We start from the raw sequence: 18,231 nt of genomic DNA, 5'->3' as shown, positions 1-18,231 counted from the left end.
GCCATGATGTTTTTGCCTTGGAGCCAACCAACCGTGGACTAAAACCATGATCCAAAATAAACCTGTTCTCCTTTAAGTTCGAGGTGCTATATATGTTGTCCTGCAATGGGAAAGTGGCTAATGTACTTCCTCTTTTTCTTAGCCCTTCTTTATCTTTTTTACTTCTTTCCATTGTTTCTCTCAGACTATGTAGTTTCTCACCTCTTTTTCTTTCTGGGCCTCTACTTCAGATTTGTCTTGCTTTTCTGACCAGCTTTTCACTCTTCTTGTGCATGGGCCACTTGGCTGTTCCAAAATAGTGTCCTATCTCCCCAGTCATCATCATTGTGGCATATGCTCTCGGCATTCCGCCCAGACACCCTCTTCTGGGGTGACACACTCATCCTGCATCTGCCGTGGTATTGGTCAATGACAGCTTGTGTATACTCTCCCCTGGAGGGTTGTCCTTAGCGAGCTGGAACTTCTGCTAGTGATGAGCAGGTGAGGGGCTACACCAACCCATCCTTCATGCCTCAAAGCCGGACACATTTGAGCTACAATTCAAACTCTTAAATCTATGAGATCAGGTTGTAGTCACCCTTCTCATGTGTTTTCCCAGTGTCTTCTCCTCCTCTATAATTCTATTCTCACTTTTTTACAGCTGAGTTCCAAGAGCACTCCATCAACAACTCCCTCGCTTCTAGGGAGCCTGACTTAAGGTCACCCTTTTGCGAATCGGGTGTCTATGGCTAATTGGCTCAGGAGAGAGAACAGTCTAGACTTAGATCAGCTGAGCCCAGCTTCTTTACTGAACACCTGGCCTAGGAATTACTCCAAGTCCAGTCATCTGTGGATGGAGAGGGGATAAAGTTTATATAAGACAGGGCAGATGTCCTCCTCCTCAATATTTCTCAGATTTATTTTCTTTATTTGCCTTCTCACTTCTTTCTCTCAACATCTACAGTCCCAGGTTGGGGTTACAGAGTAAGCTTTTTTTTTTTTGTACCAGGAATCAAACTCTGGACCCCATGCTTGCTAGGCAGATGCTGTGCCCCAGAGTAAATTTTTGAATGGAGAGAGTATGAGTTTGAGTATTGGAAGCCCTGAATAATAGTCCTAAATCAGCCAGCTCACTCTGCAGCTCTAGGCCTCAGGCTGTTAGGGAACTTACAGAGTCAGTTTGTTAACTTCAATGGTTGATTGTTCTCTGAGAATTAACAGGGCAGATTCTAGGCCTTCAATCTCTGCATCCCTGAATTTATAGGGATAGGGCAAGATGCCTGGTATAGGGCAAGAACACAGATACCGTATTGATAAAAAATGAAACAAATGACATTAAGATATAGAGTATGATTGCAAAGTGCACAATATTCTAGCTATGGAGTCAATTAGCAATACCCATCACTTGGTGAGTGGTCACATGCACCAGTTCCGTGGTAAACACCTTGTGTTTTCCAACTACTGTTGCTTCATAACAAATCACTCTGAAATGTAGCCATTTAAAACAACATTTTTATTATGCTATCAGAGTCTATGGGTCAAGAAGTTGGACAGAGTACCATGGGGATGGCTTTTTCCTGCTCCATAATGTCTGTGGCCTCACTTGGGAAGGTCTGATATCTGGTTGTCACTTGACAGCAGGAGCTGGAACCACTGAAACCATCCTCACTCACAGGACTGGTGGTTGGTGATGGCTGTTGGTGAGATATTAGCTGGAGCACTTGGCCAAAGCACCAACAAGTGGTTTCTTCATAGAGCCTGGACGTCAGCACAGAGTAGTGGCCTTATGCTAGTATAACTTTGTACATAGCTGATTAGGGGTCCATGAACAGTGTCCAAATTGATAAGGCAGAAGCTTCACCATTTCTGTGACCGCGTCAGAATTCAAACTGCAAGGTTTCCATTACATTCAGTGGGTTACAGGCAAGTAACAAACCCACCTGGATAGGACAGGTGACTTAGGCACCACCTCTTGATGAGGTGGGGCGAGGGTCTTACAGAGCACGGGGGTGTGGGAAAAATGGTTGTGGCCATACTTGGAAAATACAGTGTGCTGCACATGTGATTCCTTATTTAATTCTTCTCTTGTTCTTGAATGTAGGTATTATTTTCACTCCTTTCAAAGGAAGTACAGGCTCAGCTCAGTTAAGTAACTTGCTGCTGGACAAAGCCATTGCATGGCATAGCTGGATTTAAACCCAGTCTGTATAAAACAGAATACAATTCTGCTCATAGAAAAAGAGAACTGAGTGAAAGTAAGAGACATTTCAAGGCTAGTTCTTCCTAGGTGTAGGGTCAAGAGAGGGTAAATGTTCTTTTCCTCTATAACCCTGATATAAAGATCTAATATCTTTTCCGTATGGATAAAGAAATCTGATTGTTGTTCTCATAACTCCCCAGGGTGTTGCTGCCAAGAGGCTGTGTAAATATTGTGTGTGCCTTTGATGATTTGGTCTGCCAGATTTGTGCTGGGCAGAGAGGCTGCTGCCTGCCTCCCGTTACCCAGTAGTATGGCAAGAGTCCGGGGGCCAAGGAGTAGGAGCAAACCTTGATTCCCTCCATAAAGGGAGCACACACAACTAGTTTCTGCCAGGAATATCTTCTCTGTCATGATCTCTTCCTGAAAGCATACTTTCCCTTTAAATTTAAACAAGGATGACAATGTCTTGGAAGTTATACTTAACACTCCCATGATACTCTTTTTCTCATGATGTTTATAATCTGAAATGTTCACATGATTCCTGGCACTCACTGCTTGCTCTTCTAGATTTTTTATTGTAATCCAATTCTTCTCTTAAGATCCCAGAGAGCAATGATCAGAGACTGCTCTTCCTTAATACTCCCCCATCATACTTCATTCTTAATACGTGCCCAGTAGATACTGACTGATTAGGCCTGATAATGTTTAGTGTGAGAGAAGAGCCCATCTGCTTCTTCTGACAGCCTGATATATCACAGGCATTGTGCAAGGTGCCAAGGACCCATATGATCTAGAAGCAGGAATCCAGAAAAATCAAAGATGAACCTTCTGGACACTGTGCAGCAGGTCAATAACATCAAAATTACTGCCTAAATGTGCAGCATACTTGATTAGATTAGTGGAATTCATAGTAGGTAAATTTGAGGCAAGTGCTATAAAGTTATAATTTCTATATACTGCCAGATAATTCTAGAGTCAGACATTTTGACAGCCCCTGAATAGGGATTTTTAAATCATAAAGCTTAATTTTTAATTTTTCTATAAATTATCTGAATAATGTATTTTAGCCTCGGCTATCAAACAAGAAAGGAGGAATTTTCTTCATCTTTATTTCAAATTAGCCTTTCTGTAACAGGCAAAATTTACCTACTCTTGTTTTAATTTGTCAAAATTTCACTTCAGAGTGTCCCTAAAATCCATTACCTCTGGTAACACCTTTGAACATTCCAAAGCAGCTGATACAGCCATAGATAAACCTGTTTGTAAATTATGGCGTGATAAATCTCAGTGTTTTATCTTTACTCAATATTTACACTGTAAGTCCTTCATCCAAATATAATCTTATTGTATGAAACTATTTCCTCAACATACCATCAAGAAGAATAAACAACTCCTGTAAATAATTACCTTTGGGATATGAAAGAAAATGTAAACATTTTATTTGGCAGTTGTTTCTGAACACATGAATAAATAAATGGAAAAGTACATATTAATATTTCTTTTTGGGGTAACAGATACCATTAAACACTTATTTACACATCTTCACTGCAAAGAACAGTTACACAATTAAATTTTGTCCTATAAAAGGTAACTTCCCACACCACTGGATTGGACAGTTAGGAATGGAGTATTGGTAGTGCTTGGTTCTAGCAGTTTCAATGTTTAAAAGGCATTCATTTGCAAGTGTGATAAGAAGAGTCATCATGCATTGAGTTCATCCAGGTCATGTATTGTAGAAAGTTTTTATGGCAGCCTCAGGATTTGGTGTCTCATGCGCTTAAGTCAACTATCACATGTTTGTAAATCTGTGTGTTTCCCTTAAAACTGGAAGCAAAAAGAAAATTACGCTTATTAATAGATACATGTGTGAACGATCTTGGTGCCTGAACATTTAATTCCTGAAATTTCACAAATTTGGCTTTCTCTGCATCCCAGTTATACACTTGAGTAAAAGAGTAATCACTTCCAAGAATTGCATATTGGTAATTATTTATCTGAAGTGGCTGGAACACCATAGATCCTCGTGATGGCATCCTCTGAATATCCTGGAATGAGGTGCCTCCCCATTTCATGACTTTGGAATCACCAATGAATCTTGTCAAACAAATGTACACGTCACCTTTCACTGAGAAGTGCTTTACTGCATATACATCTTCCATGTTAGGAATATCAGTTTGGTTAGTGAATAACTGTGTTGCTTTGTTCCACTGATAAATTACAGGACGCTGGGAACTACTGGACAGGATTAAATGAGGCGTTCTAAGTGTCAAAGGTGTTCTGGCTATTTCTAAATATTCCACATCAGTGTCCCTGTACCAGGCATGTAAGGATTGATGGGAGTAGAATCCATTTCCATTCCACTTATAAATGGTAGTGAAACCAGCTTTTGAACTATCAGCAACAACAAAGTACCAGTTGTTTTCAATCTTGAATGTTTCTATGTCGTTGGGTTTTCGGATTTTGAGAATTTCAATATCCTGGATTTTTATGAATTTGTTTGCAAAACCATCTCGCTTATAGATATGAGAGCCACCAAACAGCTGGGCCACAATAACATACAGCTGAGTTTCAATGACTATAGGCTTGCACACTACAGTGGATGTGCCTGGGAAGAGACAAATGAGAGATTAGTTGTGAAAGTATCTCCTGTAGAATAAGTAAACATGCTGGTTGAGGCCATATAACTGCTACCAAAACCCAACCTAAAACAATAGGGTTTCTTGGTTGATTAGGCAAGGCCAAGCTCCAAGGCCAATAGCAGTGGTATCTTTAGTTCTGTACCTTTTCACCCCACAAGGCCTTGTTATGAATAATAAATTTATCACATCACACACAAACTGCTCTAGGTGCTCAGGACATGTAGATACAGCCTGAATTTTCTCCTCCTACTTCTTGCAGAAAGAAAAGTATTGTTTTCCCGGACACATAAATTAATCATAGTAATTCTAATTAAAAGCCACCATTTACTGAGAATTTGCTATGTGTTTTATCAAGTCATTTTATTAAATATTCCCAACAATTGTTAGAGATAAGTACTATCTTCTCTTTTTCCAGATGAACAATCTGAATCTCAGAGGGGTTAAGTCCTGCTGCCAGGTGGGAGAGTTGGGATTCAGACCCAGGCCTACCTACCAGCATCTTTAGGCTTTTAACCCCAGTAAAGGCAAGGTTAGCTATTCCAGGGTTTGCAGTTTGGGCCAGGATCCCACAAAGTTCTAGAACCATCCTATGAAGTCTAGAGTGATGGTCTGGATAGACCCTAGCTCTACTTATAATTGGGTTCTTCTAAAGTGTGAACTATACCTGGCCCTAGAAAAAATGCTTCTTGCATTAGAATTTCTTGACGAAGGCAATAGATACTACTTGTCACCTTTCTAGCACTTCAGATCACTCATTGTAGAAGAGAAGACAAAGAAGAGGGATCCTTGAAACAAGTGAAAGAGGGGTACAGCTATGGGCAATGCTCCTGAAAGTTATTTTGGGAAATCTCAGATAATGATAAGGGGTCTGTCCATGGCCTAGGTTGGTATCACTTTTCTAAGAGTCTGACATTTATCAATAGTCTATGATCTCTTAGAGAGCAGTTAGTTCTAGAAAATTCAAAGACAGGGACAGCAAGTTTGGACCCCAAGCTTTACTGACTACAGCATGGGGGATTCTAAGGCAGAAAGTTCTACATTAGTTTTTTCTGCTAATTGGCTCCACCCACAGGCCAAATTATTTTTATTTGTGACTCTTTTCAGAACTGAACTGATCATGTCCTGGGGTGAATCACTGAACTTCTCTGGGGTTCAGTTTTCATTAGCCTGTACAATGAGAGCTTCGAATAGATCAGGGATAGACAGTGTTGCTATATGTAGCAATAATCATTGCCTGACTGATTATGACCACCCAGACAGCTTGTACTGAGAAAGACTCTGGCTGTGTCTGCACTGTAGAAGAAAGCACTATGACAGAACAGCAGTCTGTCCGAGGTGAGGGAGAACACAGTCACCTCTTATCTTACATAACTTTGTCATCTAACATGGACTTGAATGTTTATATACTTCCAAAATTATGTTGTAACTTAACACCAATGCAACACTATAAAATCTGAGGTCTTCAGCGGGTAATTACGTCATGAGGGTAGAGCTCTACTGAATAGGATTAGTGTCCTTATAAAAGGGCTTGAGGGAAGCAACTTAGCCCTTTTTTGTCCTTCTTTGTCTTTTTTGTCAGCTGCGTGAGAACAAACAGAAGACATCATCTTTGAAGCCGAGAGTAAACCCTTATAAAACACTGATTCTGATGGCACCTTAATCTTGGACTTCCCATACTCCAGAACTGTGAGAAATGAATTTCCATTGTTTATAAATTACTCAGGCTATCTTTGTTATAGCAATAGGAACAAATGAAGACATCACCCTAGATGGGATAAACGCTTACGGTGCCTTCTGCAAGTTTGGAAACATATGCTTCATTTCTCTTTCAAGTGCTCATCTAAGGAGTCACCTAGGGCAACTGATGTACTGTACACAGCACAGAAGAACCCAGTTTAGACTGCATGAAGCTCCGCTGCAGTCTATTGGAAAACTTAGGGCAGAGACGGAAGCACAACTTCTTCCTTGAAAAAGAAGGATTCTAAAAGGGTCTCAGTTTGAAGGAGTCCCTTTACCTGGGAAACCTGAGTCTCAAGCAAACCCCAAACTGTTTTGGGCCACTAATAAAATCTAATTATGATCCTCTGTGCCTTACGTGATGAGTGACCTTTTATGGGGAGCTTGGTGAACTCTTAGGAGCAGATTGGAAGGTGTTACAAACTAAAGCTGATGTAAACATTTCAGAATTGTGCTAATATTTGTGACAATTTTTAAATTGTTGAAAAGAGAAAGAAACTTACGAGATCACCTAAGTAATAATTTTCAAGGAAGAAACTAAATTCTATGACCAAGTTAAATGACAACAATACTGAAAATAGGTTTCTTCACTGCAAGACCCCTCAGAACCTATAATGTATATGATATGAATCTCAAAGTGGAACATAAGATTTATAGATTTATTGAACTACAAAACTTTGTTACAAGGTATACATTAATATTTTGTAAAAGAAATGTTTGTGTGACAGAGCTTGAGATGTGTTTATCGGCAAAAACCTTATTTCACAATTAAGAAAAAGTGGGAAGCCCAGTGCGAATGAGTGGTGGCTTGCACAGCTAGATTAGAAAGCAATATCTTTTGAAAATAATTCACCTTTTATTATGTATTTAGTATGACGGGTCCTATGCTGAGTTTCTGGTACCCATGATCACGTTATCTTATTAACAACTTTATGAGTTATGTTTTATTTGCAAGTAAAGAGATGAAAGCTTAGAGGACAATCCCAACTTAGTAAATGGTGGACTTTTGATTCAAGTGGTTTGTAAGCCTGCTCATTCCACATATCTTGTCCTACTGCCACTGACAAAAACTGTTTAGTTTCCCACTCAGAATTTTATGCAGCTTTTCATACCTGTAATGTTGTCGTAATTCCGGAAAGTCTTTTCTACATGGTCCCATTCAAGGAAAATGCATTTTCCAGTAAAAGGCTGAGCAATGACAACATACTCATCATTCATATAAGAAAAAGTGTCTATGGATAGTGATTGATAAGGCAGATCTTGAGACTTTGCAAATTCTGCAAAAATAAGAAATGATGATGAATAATTGTGAGCTAATTTTAATATCTTTTTCTTTGGCTAGATCTCAAATACCTGTAGGAAATACATTTTCAAGAAATTGTAAAATGACATTTTTATTTTGCTTTTAAACACATGAAGTTTTAGTGATTCATGATTTTTTAAATTAAATTGCTCAGTTGGTTTTTAAGATATTAAAAAGATTGGCTCCTACATATACAAAATGTAGTTAGTCCTTATTTTAATTTTATGTTGCAAATTGATTTGGAGTACATTACCTGTAATGATGCAATCAAAATCCTTGGAGGAAAGACTATTGATTTTGCGCTTCTTGTATTCTGGGGGTCCTTCACAGTAGATGTCCTCGACAGTTGCATTGGTGTGGCTGAGCCATTCCACCAGCCACTTCAATTTACAGTCACAATTAAATGAATTCCCTCTGAGGTCCCTGAAAGACAAACCTTTGCTGCTTTTGCAGTACGAGGGCCCTGGCATGCCACAAGCATGACTTCTTCAGCAATTCACATCTGCAAAATTACCTTGCCTGACTTTTAAGACTTTTGAGACACCTGGCTTTTGACCATTTAGTTTGGGCTCAGAGAGTGACCACAGAGCACTTCTAAAAGCTACACTAGTCAATGGAACCTCACAACTCACTGCTTTTTGGATTCAAAGACAGTTTATTTTAGAGCCGTGTTATCAAATGAAATAGTGTGGAAACCACATATGTAATTTACATTTTTCTAGAGCTGTACTAAAGAAGTTTCTCAGAAAGATGTAATTAATAGTATGTTTTATTTAGTTTGATACATTCAAAATATTATATTTTGTATGTAGTCAATATAAACATTGAGGTATTTTACATCTTCTTTTACACTGTCTTCGAAGTCCACTATGTATTTTATGTTGACAATATATCTTAACTCAGATGCTAATTTCTCATCAGAAATATGAGAAGTTTTGATTTAAAAGTCTATAGCTAAAGAAACTGCAAACATACCTAAAAGTTTTTCAATAATTGGGCTGAAGAACAGTTTTTAAATTTAAATTTCGAGAAGTCAAGGAGCAGGGGTATAGCTTGGTGATAAAGCATGTGTGAGCCTCTGAGTCTTTGGGTTTGCCAAAGTCAAGAACTCAGTTCAGCTCCTCAGCTGCGCTGCAGCACACTGTAAGGGCTGAGTGTACTGTAAGTGTCTTGCAGCCACTATACTGGGCAGCACAGGAGTAGAGGACAGAATTACAGATTATTATATCACATTTAATTAAGTCAACTCTTTGCTTTTCTCCTTTCTCACAGATATAATTAATTCTGATCCTATTCCATGGTCTACAAATTCAGTCTTAATGGGAAGTGACCTTGCCACAGTACAATTAATGTATGCATGCAACAGCTCATGCTTGTATTAAATGATACAGCATAGTTCAAATTTTTCACAAATGACCCTAACTCACCAAGTTCTCTCTTGTTTTTTTTTTTTTTATTTTTGTTTTTTGCCATTGCTTCTATTCAGGAATTCCATTTCCTTTTATGGCCACACAGGATTTCTAAGATAGGTCCTGACTACTCTGTATGCAGCACATAAATAATTTCTGAATAGCCAAGCACTTAACAATGCTTTTTAGGGGATACATTCAAGAAAACCAAGAAATCCACTAAAAGGCAAGTTGACTTGGATCCTTATATGTCTAGCATAATTCTTGATTTGAGTATGTTAGAGTAAGCCAAGAAGTCAAACTCATTATGGGATTCTTTAGAGGAACTGAGCCAATTTCAAGTGTTAGACTGACACAAGGATGGGACAGAAAGTCCTCCATGAGCTACACCCCACATCTGCCATGAACGGTCATCCAAATTCCAAGACATTCCTTGAATAGGCTTCATATCCCAAGAGTACTCGGATCAAGAATAATGAATGCCAACCCTCTGGGCTGTTGTAAACCATAGTAGATAACTGATAGCTGATAAAAGAGTTGTGCAGAACTCTTTTAGAAGTGCATTGGTTTTTGCACTCTCTTAGAAATAAACCATCATTCAGGAATTGAAGTAGTAGGCATGAAGGAGGGGTTGGAGACTACTGCAGAACACAAAGGTTTTTCATTAGCTTCCTGAATTGAAGTTAAATACTGGCCTTAGAAGAAAATACTTGACTCAGATTTTATTTATTATTGGAGAAAAGTTGTTTTGAATATATATTCTATAGCAGTGGTAGTGAACCTATGGCATGCATACTGTTTTTCTTTTAAGACAAAAAATGTTAATGTATAAGTTGGTTTTTCTAAACTAATACCTCTGTATTTAGGTTTAATTGCAATGTTGGCACTTTGTAATAACTTGTTTTGGGTTACAGTTTGGGCACTTATCTCTAAAAGGTTAGCTATCACTGCTCTGTAGCAAAGTACTTAAATATTTTTAAAAACTCTTTGTTTTCAAATATTCTTTTATTTGTTCCTATATTCTATTTATGGCATAAAATACTGTGTTAATGTTCTGGAAGGCCACTTAATGAAGCTAAATTGCTTTTGAGAGGGTTAGACATATAGTACTTGCTTTGCTTACAGCAAAATATACAAATTCTTTGCAAGGATCTTTCACTCTGAGGCTTAAAAGTCAAAGTTTGAAAGCTCTTTTGTTTGAAAAAGGGTCAAAAATAATTAAATTCATTCCCTTCATGGGGCTTAAGCCAAATTCTTGGGGATTAAGCTTAGAGTTGCTGTTCAGTCTAATGAGAGAAAAGGCAAACTTTCCTCCCTTCCCCCACTTCCTGCTCCATTTTTCTGTTGACCGACCAACCCATGGGTGTAACCTTTCATCTTACTCTGTCAGTTTCCCAGACTTCATGTTTTTTCTTTGGAGCCCAATTTCCTGGACCTCATGAGAAAAAAAGGGATCTTGAAATTTCTGTCAGAGTTTCCTCTTCCCAGCCCTCAGAGACCCTTATGGTCACCCTGTGCAGACAGACACACACTTTGTCAAAGTAATGCCTGGGTACTGTGTATTCAGAATTCCCAATGGTAAACACATGGAAAACTCAAATGCCAATCTGTGTAAATTTAAAATTTAGGCCATTGTAAAATAAAAATTTTTAAATTTTGATCTAATTTTAAAGCAAATTAAAAATTCTAGTCATCAATACTAGGTTTCCTTGTTAATCACTATAAATTAATTAGTGATATCTTAGTCCTCTTACACATTTGTTAAAGAATCCAGGCCTTTGAAAATATCTTTTGGGAGTGTCTGGAGATTGTTGTTTGCGAGGCTCCTGGAAAAAAAGAAGAGTGATATAAACTGTAACTATAAATTAGGTAAATGCACCCAATACCAAAGTTTAGTTATGAGTGGCTTTTTTTGTTTTCAGTTTACTAAATTGCTTGCTCTATTGTATTTTTCAGTCTTCTAAGATGCTACTTAGACCTTACTATTATATTTTCAATTTCTGATCTCTCTGTTGCAATATCCATTCAATATTTTTTTGTTGTTGTTTTTTTTTTGTTTGTTTTTTTTCTCCGGTACTGGGAACTGAACTCACGACCTTGCGCTTCCCAGGCAGGCGCTTTGCTGCTGAGCTAAATCCCCAGCCCCCCATTCAATATTTTTATAACACTTTATACTGATTAAAGGAAACAACAACAAAAAAAACAACCAAACAAGGTGCTTAGACACCACTCCTTTCACTTAGAATAGAATGGGGGATTCACACCCTCAGATGTTTGGGCTGTGATGTCTCTAATGCTAATGCACTAGGATGGTGATAAAGTCATCTCCAAGTGCCCCCTCAGCTGCCCACTGTCCCTGTGTCTTCCCCCTCCCTCCCCCTCACTTGCTTCGGAGCACAGCTAAGCCTCTAGCCAATAACCAACCATAAATAGCTTTTCCGACATACCTTTTCTTCTTTCTAAAATACATACATGATCTCTTTTTCTAATTTAAAAAAAGCTTTCAGCGCTATTCATTTTACCTCAGAAGAAAGCTTTCTCACAAACCCTATCCAATACATCCTCTTGATCTTTTTTCCCTTCCTCTGGTTAGCTCTTGCCCATCACAGGAATTGTTCTCTTTTTCTCTATTTGTTCCTCCACAAATCACTAGAATGAGTCTAGTCAAGTAGGAAGTAGGAAGCAATCTTACATACATATCAGAGAAATACAGAATAATAAAGTGCTGATGCTATATGATCAAGAAAGATGAGTTGGGTGTGGTGGTGCATGCCTGTGATCCCAACACTTGGGAAACTGAGGCAGGAGAATCACTGAGAATTTGAGGCCAGTTGAGCTACAAAGTGAGCTCAAGGCCAGCCTGAACTGCATAGTGAAACTCTGTCACAAAAAGAAAAAAAGAAAGAGCACAATGTTCTAGAATTTTCTGTTTTTAGCAAGAACATATTACACATTTTTCATAGAGTTTTTCAACATATAAATAAAAACTAAAGAAGTGAGCTTATGCTGTTGGCCTCCAAAGCCCTTGTAAATACTCTTAAAAGACCTCTCAAAAGTCTTCTGTGTCTTCCACTTCCTCTAGTGAAATATGAGATTTCTCAAGTACAAATATTCAAGACTTCGATTTTTTCTGTTTTTTTGTCTTCTTGAGACAGGGTCTATGGAGGCAGATTAGGCTGGCCTTAAACTCACTATGTGGCCTAGGCTGGCCTCAGAACTGCAGTGATCTTGTGTCAGCCAAGTTCTGGGATTACAGATGTGCGTTACCACATCCAACCACTTTTTAGCTTATCATTTCGTTTTGGGGGGTTTTAAAATTACTTCTAAGTGGCCACAGAATGTAAGAATGGGAATGGACTCAGAAAGTTCTAATCTCAGCGATAGCCAATTTTGTGATGAAAGGTATAGCTTTGGAATCATTCTGAGCTAGCTTTAAATCCTGACTCCATTGCCTACTGGTTATGTGACTTTGGTTTTACAATTTTCCTGAGACTCAGCTTTCTTTATCTTGGAAATAATAGTGCCTTTTTATATAAGATTATTGGAAAAAGAAAATAAGATAATGCAGAATAGTGCCTAGTACCTGAACTAGTCTCAGTGAACACTAACTGGAAGAAGAAGGGAAAGGAGAAGAGCTCTTGCGTGCACAACGCCCAGGAAACAACATTTAGAAAACTGACCATATGAATGAATGAACGAATAGTATTAATAAAATGCAGATGAGATGATTCAATAGAATATCTCCACAATTTACCTATGTTTTTAAAAAGAACTTTTCCATGGTGCTGAGGTCAAATCAGGGGCCTGTGCATGCTAGGCAGTGCTCTGTCACCGAGCTATACCCCTTTTCCATGACTGGTGTTTGAATGAAGAGATATCCTCATGCCTTGGACCAGTTCAGAGTCACTCCCAAGATATATGTTTCAATTTAGTTTCTGGCACAATATGCTTTAAAATTCTCATGCTAACTTCTCTTAAGTAGATCCCCCCTCCCCCACAGAACAAACTGCAACTGGCTGGAGACTGGATTACAGGACAATGGGCATAAAATGTAGCAGTCAGATCCTGAGTTATGACCACCCATGGGGAAGAGGAACCATGTTTGAGTTCCCATCTGTGGGGAAGTTTTAGTATATGTGTTGTTGAAGCGAACTCTGAGGGGAATAGTTTTAAGTAATGCCAAATCTGGAAGTTTCACTTTCTTCCCAAAGCAATAGAGCTCCAGGCCTCACATACCTAAAGCTGAAAACTAACTAACCTCAGACGCATCTGTCAAGGTAGCAGTAGAGACTTAGAGTTCTGTGGCTCCTGGGACAGAGAATTGGTGTTATTGCATGACAAGATGGAGGACTTTTAAATCACAAGAACTGGGAGATGGGGAGAGAAGGGCAGGCCAGCCTAGTTGTGCAATGAGGCATTATGCTTCTTGAAGACTTTGTGTTACAGGGAGGCTCTCACCTGTGAGCCAGAGGGTTGTGGGGGAGGGGGAAGGCAGCATGAACAGTTCCAGAGAGAGAAATGCCTTAATGGATTTACTGCATTCAATGCTAACCCTTTGCTGCCCCACTGCCCAAAACTCAATGACATACTGATTCACAATGGGTTGCTCTAAAGGAGATAGGATAGGGTTTCAAGTCTAGGCTTACTGAATGATTGACCTGTGAAGGATACGTAAACTTATATAAGCAGCAGGAAGAAGAGGAAGCGAAATTCCCAGAAATGAGAGAAAGGCTTCTAGATGTCAAAGGCCCAGGAAGTGACGTTCAGATCACTTCCCTAAGTCTCTGAAGGACACTGTGACAGCAAGTCTCATAAATGAACAGAAAGCAAGCAGAGGGTATTGGACAGAGAATGATTTAGGGAAGCAATGCTGACAAAGCCTGGAAATTATTCTACAAAAAATGTAACATAGTTCTGATATAAAGCTACTTTCTGGTTCAGGCTGATGGTAGGGGTTGAAAAATTCATCAGCAGAAGCTGTAAAGTAAGAGGAAAGGCATGAAATGGGCCTACAGGGAATGAGCTGTTTCCTAGCTGTGGCTAAATAGGAGAGTTTAACAGTTCACAAGCAAAGGAAGAGGAATTGGAAATACTTGCAGCCAAACTGATAAGTTGGGAAAGTTATTTGATTCAGCATTGTCAATATCAGCAAAGAATTGAAAACAATCTTCATGTTCCCTAATAAGGGATTGTGTAGGTAAATGATAATTTATACTTAATGGGAAATATTTTGTCAATTTTTAAAAAATAAAGTAGCTCTTTAAGATTTAACATGAAATGATGCTCAAGTGAGCTGAAGCATGGAGAGTAGTATATAGAATGTAATTCTCTGGAAGAGAAAAGACACATGTCCGAAGGTGCATAATGACAGCTCCATGAGCTATGAACACAGTTGGTTGAGGTTACATCTCGGAATGAGTTTACTGGAATCATTCATTTTGCTATGGAGTGTCTGAATCATAAGACTTTTAAAATTAGCGAGCATGTATTATTATTTTATAGTTGGAAGAAGCAAAGAATGACATTAACTTTCAAAAAGGCCCTGTTGCTTACTAAATAGATGGTGCTGCTCAGTGAGGATTCAGTCATTCTAAATCAATCACTTGGCTGCATTTATCAGGAATCAAAGCTACACAGGTAGTGTGGGAATCATGGTCAGCACTCAGATGTCTGAGCGATTAGGTCAGGTGAGCATCTGTCATGAGACCAGCAGGATGGGCCTACCTATTTCCTCCAAAATTTCCACATGGTTTCAGGCCTTCACTCTTTGGGAAGGTTGGGGGCCACAGTCAGCCCTAGCTTGGAGCCTATGCTATGAATTCTCTGCTTGGTTAAAGCCAGTGGTGATGAAGGACTAGAACCTCCAAAAACCTCCATGGCCTTTGAGGCTTTCAGGGAGATTCTCCAGAGCAGAGTGATACTAAGGACACCAGGCCAGGATTGCTAGGAAGGAAAAGGCTCAGTCATGGGTGCTCATCATTTGGTTGTTACACATAAAGTGTAAAGAAAATGAAATCTGGTCTCTTTTAGGTTGATCCAACATCTAGAGATACTGGGACAATACTATTTGGATTAAGATTAGAGTTATTTGGGGGTTGATTGTTAGTGTTATTTGATATTTCAGATTCTACTTGCTATGGTTTGTGTCTGCATGTCCCCCCAAATCTTCATTCAGTCGTGGGTGCAGGCTTCTAGAGTTTGTGATTGATCCATGATCCATTGCTGGAATTATGGGTGTGAGTGCTGCACCCTCCCTGGGGTAGATAGTTTGCATGCAATGTAGGGGAGGGAAAGAAGCTTGCTCCCCTCCTTCTTCCTCCCTTTTGCTCTTGTTGCTTTTGCTGTCTTCCACCTCCATGAACTTGCCCTCTGCTGTGTGCCACCCTGCCTTGGAGTCAGCCAAGTATGGACTGAAACCTCTACAAACTGTGAGCTAAATAAACCTTTCCTTCCTTAATGTTGGGCATCAGGTATTTCGTCTTAACAACAAGAGAAAATTAAGTAAGACACTAATTTTCCCTTGAGTTTTGCCACCAGAAAGTAAAATAATTGGATTAAGTTTTGTTAGTTTGTCCTTCCTGGTCTCCCACTTACAGCTTCACAGAGCAATGGCTTAATATTACTATTCCCTCTCCTTAATAGAAGCTCTATTTGAAATATGTAATATAGCCTCTGTAAAACTAGTAGCTGTAGTTACCCACATCACTTTGTTCATTAGTAGCTCCCTGGTTTCTGTTTTGATATATTCAAATCTAAGTTTAATTGATTTGGTAATTAATAAGGAATGACCAAGGGCAGTGAGAGGTTTGAGAAAACATTTCATCGCTGTTAATTTTTTTGAGAATGATTCCTTTGTGAGTATGGCATGGATATTTCTCTTTCCTCTGTATTCCCAAGACCTAACGTGGTGACTGGCCAGGAGTTAGTCCTCGGTATATCCTTTTAAACAAATGAATGAAAGAGGCAGTCTGGAGTGGATGAGAGGAAGGAGACCAATCTAGACACAGAAAAGAGCACTGATGTTTCTCTCAGGTTCCTATGCCAAGACATTGAGTGAGGGAGAGAGCGCAAAGCCTTGTGAATTACCCTTGCTAGCCACCACCTCTTGTAGGCCTGCCCTCAGCGCGTGACTTCTCTTCCCTCAGTCTTAGCATGGTGATTATCCACAGTGATGTGGTGGCTCTTGAAAGTGTGACTTCCATTCAGAGTCTACTTGAGAAATATCCTTTAGAACATCCGGGGTATTGTTTAACTGAAACTAGTTGAATAGGAGCAAGGATTCTCAAGGGTGGATTGCCATTCTTTTCTGACAGAAATGACGACTATTTCCTCCATTTTGGTGTTCTGATGGTTTACCTAAGGAAACCTCTGATTATGGCTGTGGAACTTACTGGAAAGTCTTTTCTGTAAGGCAGTCCAGGCTGGCTAAGCCAGCACGTTTGTTTCAGTGCCACAGGGCTGTGCTGCTGAAAAAGCAACACCCACAGCCATCTGGGGTGCTCCCAGAGCCCCTGCAATGCAGATTCTCAGCTTGGGTTTGTGTCTCACTGAACCTCCAGCATTTGAAGTGCAGTTATTTTGACTTCATATAGAATATTTGGAGGGGATGAGTACATGGTAGCATTAGGAATCCTGACCCAGGACTAGTGGAGGTTAGGCAGTGAGTTCTAATTTCTTCCTCCAGAAGGATGTTTACTGCATACCAGGCTCTGTTCTAAGTACGCTGCAGATATTGACTCATTGAGCCTCAAACCAACCTTAGGAGGGAGGTACTTGTGAGTACCTTGCTATTCCTCACGCTCATTTTCACAGGTTACCACCCCATTTTACACATGAGCAGTCTAACACACAGTAAGGCTAAAAGCCCTGTCCAAGGTCCCCTACTCTTCAAACCTAGCATCTGGTAGCAGAGATTCTCCCCTCAGCTCCTACATCATACTACCTCTTTATATATATGTCAGTCTTGCCTGACTGACGAGGGCCACGAAGCATCCTGAATTTGGGAACTGTTACACACATTCTTTGTACTCCTACCAGGCTGAGCAGCCAGTAGCTCCTTCACATGTATAGATTGATGACAGTTTCCCCTAAATATCTTTATACACTCACTCAAATAACACTGGCTTCACCAGGCCACAACTACAGTGACACTTATGTGGTACCCAAGGGGAAAAAAACTCAATGAGTATTAACAGAAATCAATAATTATAATGTTTAGAGATTTCATTATCATTGTCTATAAACCAATTTTAATTCATTTTTCATAACTACAAAAAATAATATATCCTCATCAGAAAAATTCAGATCCTCCTGAAATATACAAATTATTCAAAGATTAAAGTTAAACCTAAATGTGGTCTATTCCCTTGAACTCATGCAGCAATTTAATTCCTGGCATTATATGTTAGAGGTTCTAAGAGGGTGAAAACTTAATTTGCCTATGGTGTTTAGAAGTGGGGCCTTTAGCAAATGACTAGATTTAGAGAAAGTCATCAGTGTTTGAGTCTTGGTGGCTTTATAAGAGGAGAGATAGAGAGAGACAAGAAACAGTCATAGATATGTGTGCTCCCAGCGTCTTTCCACATGGTGTTGGATGCCGCCTCAGGACTGTGCCAGCAAGAATCATCACCAGAACTGAGCTAATGCTAGTATCTTGAAATTTCTAAAACAGTGTGGTAAATAAATCTCTTTTCCTTGTAAAGTTAGCAAGGCCCAGGTATTTCATTATAGTAACAAAAATCTAACTAATGTGGATGCATAATATTAGGACAGTGATTCAGAAAAAAGTAATTGAGATTTAGTCCCATAAATTGATAGGTTTTGTAGGGACTTAAGTATAGGAGCTCACTCCCCCTTTTCTGAGGGCTAATTTACAAAGAAGAAGATTTTGCCATCTCTCTCTCTCTCTCTCTCTCTCTCTATATATATATATATATATATATATATATATATATATATAAAATC

The 18,231-nt window shown here is 39.2% G+C and overlaps 1 protein-coding gene across 3 annotated transcripts in view; it reads right to left on the bottom strand.

The window, feature by feature from the left end:
* Positions 1–1,479: 1,479 nt before the first annotated feature.
* Lgi1 (leucine-rich, glioma inactivated 1) overlaps positions 1,480–18,231 on the bottom strand; it is a 36,918-nt gene continuing 20,166 nt past the window's right edge. For all 3 annotated transcript variants that reach the window (XM_005407523.1, XM_005407524.2, XM_013506244.1), the window contains 4 exons: positions 11,022–11,093; positions 8,112–8,281; positions 7,668–7,832; positions 1,480–4,784 (listed from right to left, as the gene is read on the bottom strand). In XM_005407523.1, coding sequence (XP_005407580.1) covers positions 3,949–4,784; positions 7,668–7,832; positions 8,112–8,281; positions 11,022–11,093 — 1,243 coding nt within the window. In that variant the 3' untranslated portion in view covers positions 1,480–3,948. The remainder of the gene's footprint in view (positions 4,785–7,667; positions 7,833–8,111; positions 8,282–11,021; positions 11,094–18,231) is intronic.

Source organism: Chinchilla lanigera, unplaced genomic scaffold, assembly GCF_000276665.1.
Source record: "Chinchilla lanigera isolate Chin_1 unplaced genomic scaffold, ChiLan1.0 scaffold00106, whole genome shotgun sequence".
In the NCBI taxonomy this organism is placed as follows: domain Eukaryota; kingdom Metazoa; phylum Chordata; class Mammalia; order Rodentia; family Chinchillidae; genus Chinchilla; species Chinchilla lanigera.
This window is presented reverse-complemented; position numbering and strand designations above follow the sequence as displayed.